This window comes from Micropterus dolomieu, linkage group LG17, assembly GCF_021292245.1.
Source record: "Micropterus dolomieu isolate WLL.071019.BEF.003 ecotype Adirondacks linkage group LG17, ASM2129224v1, whole genome shotgun sequence".
NCBI classification, from domain to species: Eukaryota; Metazoa; Chordata; class Actinopteri; order Centrarchiformes; family Centrarchidae; genus Micropterus; species Micropterus dolomieu.
The window spans coordinates 36,961,169-36,967,344 of record NC_060166.1 but is presented as its reverse complement, the minus strand read 5'-3'; the positions used below and the strand labels follow the sequence as shown (position 1 = coordinate 36,967,344).

The 6,176-nt window shown below is 46.6% G+C and overlaps 1 protein-coding gene across 5 annotated transcripts in view; it reads left to right on the top strand.

The window, feature by feature from the left end:
- The window catches only part of LOC123985518 (diacylglycerol kinase delta-like), a 40,101-nt gene that overhangs the window by 22,066 nt on the left and 11,859 nt on the right, over positions 1-6,176 (top strand). For 4 of the 5 annotated variants that reach the window (XM_046073085.1, XM_046073087.1, XM_046073083.1 and 1 more), the window contains 11 exons: positions 691-775; positions 1,197-1,291; positions 1,376-1,475; positions 3,685-3,988; positions 4,080-4,241; positions 4,579-4,707; positions 4,791-4,884; positions 4,960-5,070; positions 5,294-5,390; positions 5,499-5,606; positions 5,775-5,888. In XM_046073085.1, the coding sequence (XP_045929041.1) occupies positions 691-775; positions 1,197-1,291; positions 1,376-1,475; positions 3,685-3,988; positions 4,080-4,241; positions 4,579-4,707; positions 4,791-4,884; positions 4,960-5,070; positions 5,294-5,390; positions 5,499-5,606; positions 5,775-5,888 (1,399 nt within the window). The remainder of the gene's footprint in view (positions 1-690; positions 776-1,196; positions 1,292-1,375; positions 1,476-3,684; positions 3,989-4,079; positions 4,242-4,578; positions 4,708-4,790; positions 4,885-4,959; positions 5,071-5,293; positions 5,391-5,498; positions 5,607-5,774; positions 5,889-6,176) is intronic. The other variant, XM_046073086.1, reaches the window with a different exon arrangement.

Genomic DNA, 6,176 nt, shown 5'->3' with positions numbered 1-6,176 from the left:
ACGAAGGAAAGGTAACTGACGTAGGACAGGACAGGTAACTGACCAAGGAAAGGTAACTGACGAAGTAAAGGTAACTGACGTAGGACAGGTAACTGACGTAGGACAGGTAACTGACGTAGGACAGGTAACTGACGTAGGACAGGTAACTGACGAAGGAAAGGTAACTGACGTAGGACAGGACAGGTAACTGACCAAGGAAAGGTAACTGACGTAGGACAGGACAGGTAACTGACGTAGGAGCAGAACGTTCACTGCCAATAGAATACAATTTAAAAAAGGCATCTCTCATCTAACTCATCTCACTGACAATGCAGTCACCTCTTGCTGCACTCCTAGTACATCTGTAAGCAGTTGGTGCTGTGTTGACAAATGAGACAGAGATCTCTATATGTAATTAAGTTTTCCAACATAAATGTTGTTGCAATGATGAAAGTATATGTTTTTTTTTTGGATAGGGACTGTAGTGGTTTGAGAGTGTTGCTTGCTTGTGACCAGGTTGTCAAACAGTAGATGATACAGGATAAAACCAGTAAGTGCATGAACGTCACCGCAGCCCTTGTTGACATGCAGCTACGGACATATTTAATATATCAGGATAAACTTAATAACTTATTATCCATGTGTACACCAAGGTGCGTCTGCACAGCGACACAGTAACTCTAGCTGTACCTTTCTCTCCTCCGGCTGCAGGTGGAGCATCATGGTCTATGAAACCAAGTTTCCACGGCAGCACTCTGCGTCTACCGTCACGGAGGACTGCAGCGACGACTCTGAGGTAACGGGAACATTCAGCGACTCCATATTTCTTTAGTAGCAGCCGTTGTCCAATTTTCAGTTGGTGTTGAAGAGTCTGTAAGGTACAAAAACTGACCAGAGAGATTTGGATCATTTCATGTGATCAGGAAAGATGCAACAACGAGACGACATGTTAAAGAAACAGCTGATCTACTAATGTCTCGTCCGCAGTGTGTTTTCATACTCAGGAGGAGGGGGGCATATATGTACATGATCCATTTAGTTTGAACCCAGAACTGCTACTTTATATTCTTAATATTGACCGACGTTAGTTCTCATTCAGAGAAATTTGAAAATCTGATTTAAAGAACAAGAAAAACTGAATCACATGATAAAACTACTGATGAATATGTCTCTTTTTGAAAGCTCATGCTCACCTGTACTGACCTCATTGTACACAGGTACAGCAGATTCAGACTTATGAGGACTCTGTGGCTGCTCACCTTTCCAAGATCCTGACCTCAGACCAGCACTCTGTCGTAATCTCCTCTGCCAAGTACGTCTGTCTGTCCACCTGTCTGTCTGTTTGTCCACCTGTCTGTTTAATTTACTGTGTCTGTATTTGTATGATGATCTTCAGGGTTCTGTGTGAGACGGTGAAGGACTTTGTGGCTCGTGTTGGTAAAGCGTACGAGAAGAACACCGAGAATTCAGAGGAGTCGGAAGCTATGGCCAAGAAGGTATATTTATATTTTTAATGTTTTTATAACTCCGCTGTGAAATGACTGCATGGCCATATTGTGTTCTACCGGCCGACAGCGCTAACCAAGAGGTCAGCTGGCTGACGCACAGTGTCCTCTGAAGAGACGTTCATTTTTTAGGGTGATGCTGATTTATTCAGTGTTTTTGATGTTTTAATGAGCTCGTCCGTATGTTCTGGAGTGGAGACAACCTCAGTGGTTATTCAGCTCCCAGTAGAAACCTCCTAAACAGTCAACACTGAAGGAATCTTAAACTTAAATCAAACTGAGCTTCTAAACTGAGCTAACGTTAGCAGCTCAGCTATAAACACATCGGCTGCTAGCTAGGTTCAATCTCACACAGCAGTCTGCAGTGTTTTCACGTAGCCTTCTGGTAACCTCTCAGCTCGCTTGGAACCTCGACAAAAAACCTACCAGGTACCAGATTTGCCCAGTGGAAAACCAAAACAGGCAAGTCGAGTTGAGCTGGTACCATCGGTGGAAAAGGGACTTGTGGTGAGCCTAGTTAGTGATAGTGTTGATAGTGATTAGCCATGTTGGAGCCGTGTTAGTGATAATCTTTGACACTAATGAGCCAAGTTGGTGATAGTGGTGATAGTGAGGAGCCATGTTGGAGCCGTGTTGGTGATAGTGGGGAGCCATGTTAGCGATAGTGATGAGCCATGTTGGTGATAGTGGTGAGCTGTGATAGTGTTGATAGTGAGAAGCCATGTTGGAGCCGTGTTAGTGATAGCAGTGAGCCGTGATAGTGATAATCTGTGACACTAATGAGCCAAGTTGGTGATAGTGGTGATAGTGATGAGCCATGTTGGAGCCGTGTTAGTGATAGCAGTGAGCCGTGATAGTGATAATCTGTGACACTAATGAGCCAAGTTGGTGATAGTGATGAGCCAGGTTATAATAATAATAATCTTTATTTGTAGAGCACTTTTCAAAAACAAGTTACAAAGTGCTTTAACAAGTGTAAAGACAATAATACCCAAAAAACAATAATAGTGGTGAGCAGTGATAGTGTTGATAGTGATGTGTCAGTGATAGTGATGAGCCGTGTTAGCAATAGTGATGAGCCGTGTTAGCGATAGTGATGAGCCGTGTTAGCAATAGTGATGAGCCGTGTTAGCGATAGTGATGAGCCGTGCTAGTGATATTGGTGAGCCTGGTTAGTGATAGTGGTGAGCCTGGTTAGTGATAGTGGTGAGCCTGGTTAGTGATAGTGGTGAGCCTGGTTAGTGATAGTGGTGAGCCTGGTTAGTGATAGTGGTGAGCCGTGTTGGTGATAGTGGTGACCCATGTTAGTGATGTGGGGAGCCGTGATAGTGTTGATAGTGGGGAGCCATGTTGGAGCCGTGTTGGTGATAGTGGGGAGCCATGTTAGCGATAGTGATGAGCCATGTTGGTGATAGTGGTGAGCTGTGATAGTGTTGATAGTGAGAAGCCATGTTGGAGCCGTGTTGGTGATAGTGGGGAGCCATGTTAGCGATAGTGATGAGCCATGTTGGTGATAGTGGTGAGCTGTGATAGTGTTGATAGTGAGAAGCCATGTTGGAGCCGTGTTGGTGATAGTGGGGAGCCCTGTTAGTGATGAGCCATGTTAGCGATAGTGATGAGCCATGTTGGTGATAGTGGTGAGCTGTGATAGTGTTGATAGTGAGAAGCCATGTTGGAGCCGTGTTGGTGATAGTGGGGAGCCCTGTTAGTGATGAGCCATGTTAGCGATAGTGATGAGCCATGTTGGTGATAGTGGTGAGCTGTGATAGTGTTGATAGTGAGAAGCCATGTTGGAGCCGTGTTGGTGATAGTGGGGAGCCCTGTTAGTGATGAGCCATGTTAGTGATAGTGGTGAGCTGTGATAGTGAGGAGCCATGTTGGAGCCGTGTTGGTGATAGTGGTGAGCCATGTTAGTGATAGTGGGGAGCCGTGTTGGTGATAGTGGGGAGCCGTGTTAGTGATAGTGGGGAGCCGTGTTAGTGATAGTGGGGAGCCGTGTTAGTGATAGTGGGGAGCCGTGTTAGTGATAGTGGGGAGCCGTGTTGGAGCTGTGTTAGTGATAGTGGTGAGTCGTGTTAGTGATAGTGGGGAGCCGTGTTAGTGATAGTGGGGAGCCGTGTTGGAGCTGTGTTAGTGATAGTGGTGAGCCATGTTAGTGATAATAGTGAGCCGTGATGGTGATGAGCCGTGTTTGTGTCAGTGTGGTGTGTTGAAGGAAAAGCTGGACTCTCTGCTGAAGACGCTGAACGAGGAGTCTCAGGCCTCCACAGTGCACCACCCGGCTCCTCCACCCACCATCGCTGAGGAGCAGGAGGAATCAGAGGGAGTCGTTCTGCCTACTCGTCTTTGTCCTCCTCATCCTTCCCCTCACACCCCCTGCTCCCCGCGGACCAACACATCCTCCTCTGCTGTGGCCGCCATCTTTAAACCTCGAGAGCAGCTGATGCTGAGAGCCAACAGTCTGAAGAAGGCCATCAGACAGATCATCGAGCACACAGAGAAAGGTACGACAGGCAGGCAGGCAGACACATCAGGTTCACTGTTTCATTCGTCAGATGTGTTCTCAGGATGGTTAAAGTGTGTCCGTGTTTCCAGCTGTGGATGAGCAGAACGCTCAGACTCAGCAGCAGCTCTTCTCTCTGAGTCGGGCTGAGGAAGAGGAGGGTCTGGTGGAGGAGGAAGAAGAGGAGGACGTGGAGGAGGATAAAATGTCTCTACAGTCGTCCTACAGCGCCAAACACCGCAACTCACGCAGAGGTCAGCCCTACTGTACTACTAACTCTACTACCATCTCTAGTACTCATACCAGTACAGAACCCTGAAGTCTCAAATGTTCCATCAGGGAATCTTAACGCTTCCTGTAGAAGGACATTAACTATTATATTAATATATATTAATTATAATACAAATATAAAAAAGTTCTACCTTTAATATGTTGCTGCTTCTCTTTACTGTAAATAAAGACTATTTTAAGAATCTACAGTATGATCATATCTGCCGAAGATACGACCAGATTCAACACTTTGAATACCAAAGCATATAGATGTCAGTTAACAATGTCCAGAGTTATTTACCTGTCTGTCTGTGTCTTCAGTCTGTAAGACGCCCTGTGAGAAGCTGATCAATAAGGGCAGCCTGTCACTGGGCAGCTCTGCATCACTTCCTGTCCAGACAGCAAGTAGGGAGAACATGCCCATGCTCAACGCAAAGATCCTTTATCCAAGTAAGAGGCTCTAAGGTCAAACAGGAAGTTCATCTTGTCATGACAGCAGCGTGATGTTTACCTGTGTGTTTACCTGTGTGCAGGTCTCAGAGGGCTCTCGGGTTCCCTCTCCAGCAGTTCTGTCATCAGTCGACTGTTGGTCAACGCCGACCCGTTCAGCTGTGACCCAGACAACATGTAAGACTGTCCGTCAGTCTGTGCGTCCGTCTGTTTGTGGGTGATATCGTGACTTTAACCTGTGTGTGTTTGTAGGGACTGCTACACTGAGAAATGTGTCATGAACAACTACTTTGGAATCGGACTGGACGCTAAAATCTCTCTGGACTTCAACAACAAGAGAGACGAACATCCAGAGAAGTGCAGGTACTGACAACGAGCCCATCAACACTTTATTTACTGAACCTGAATGTCTTTCTGTCTTTTCCGGATTGATCTGAACAGAAATAAAAGGAAAGTTTAGTTTAATCTTCCTCTCCACAGAAGCTACTGATGACCTTTTTATTTGTGGTTCGATAACCATAAATGTGTGAATCAATAAACGTGTGAGTTAATTTGATGTTAAACATTTTAAATAATGTGTGTTCAGGAGTCGGACCAAGAACATGATGTGGTACGGAGTTCTGGGAACCAAAGAGCTGCTGCACAGAACCTACAAGAACCTGGAACAGAGGGTTCTGCTGGAGGTGAGACACAGAACAAAGTGGAGCAGGCCAGAGACCCGGTTCTGCTGGTGTTAGACCATTAACTGGTACTTACTTCAGCTGACATATAATCTGTGTGTGTGCGCGCAGTGTGATGGGCGGCCCATCCCCCTCCCCAGTCTGCAGGGCATCGCTGTGCTGAATATCCCGAGTTACGCAGGAGGAACCAACTTCTGGGGAGGAACCAAAGAGGACGACGTGAGAACTGAACTTGTCTCTGTGATGTCTGTCTGCCTGTCTTGTCGCTCGGTCCTTCTCCACGCGCTCTGGCTTTACAGACGGCCCTCCTATATGTTTGAAAGTATTAAACGATATTCTTCCAGGGTGGTCAGGTGATGAGTGATGTCACCTGTCTCTCTCTCTTAGACGTTCACAGCTCCGTCCTTTGATGATAAGATCCTGGAGGTGGTGGCCGTGTTCGGCAGCATGCAGATGGCCGTGTCCCGAGTCATCAACCTGCAGCACCACCGCATAGCCCAGGTACACCTGTCTGTCTGTCTGTCTGTCTGTCTGTCTGTCTGTCTGTCTGTCCATCAGGTACACCTGTCTGTCTCTACTGTCTGTCTGTCTGTCCATCAGGTACACCTGTCTGTCTCTACTGTCTGTCTGTCTGTCCATCAGGTACACATGTCTGTCTCTACTGTCTGTCTGTCTGTCCATCAGGTACACATGTCTGTCTCTACTGTCTGTCTGTCTGTCCATCAGGTACACCTGTCTGTCTCTACTGTCTGTCTGTCTGTCCATCAGGTACACCTGTCTGTCTCTACT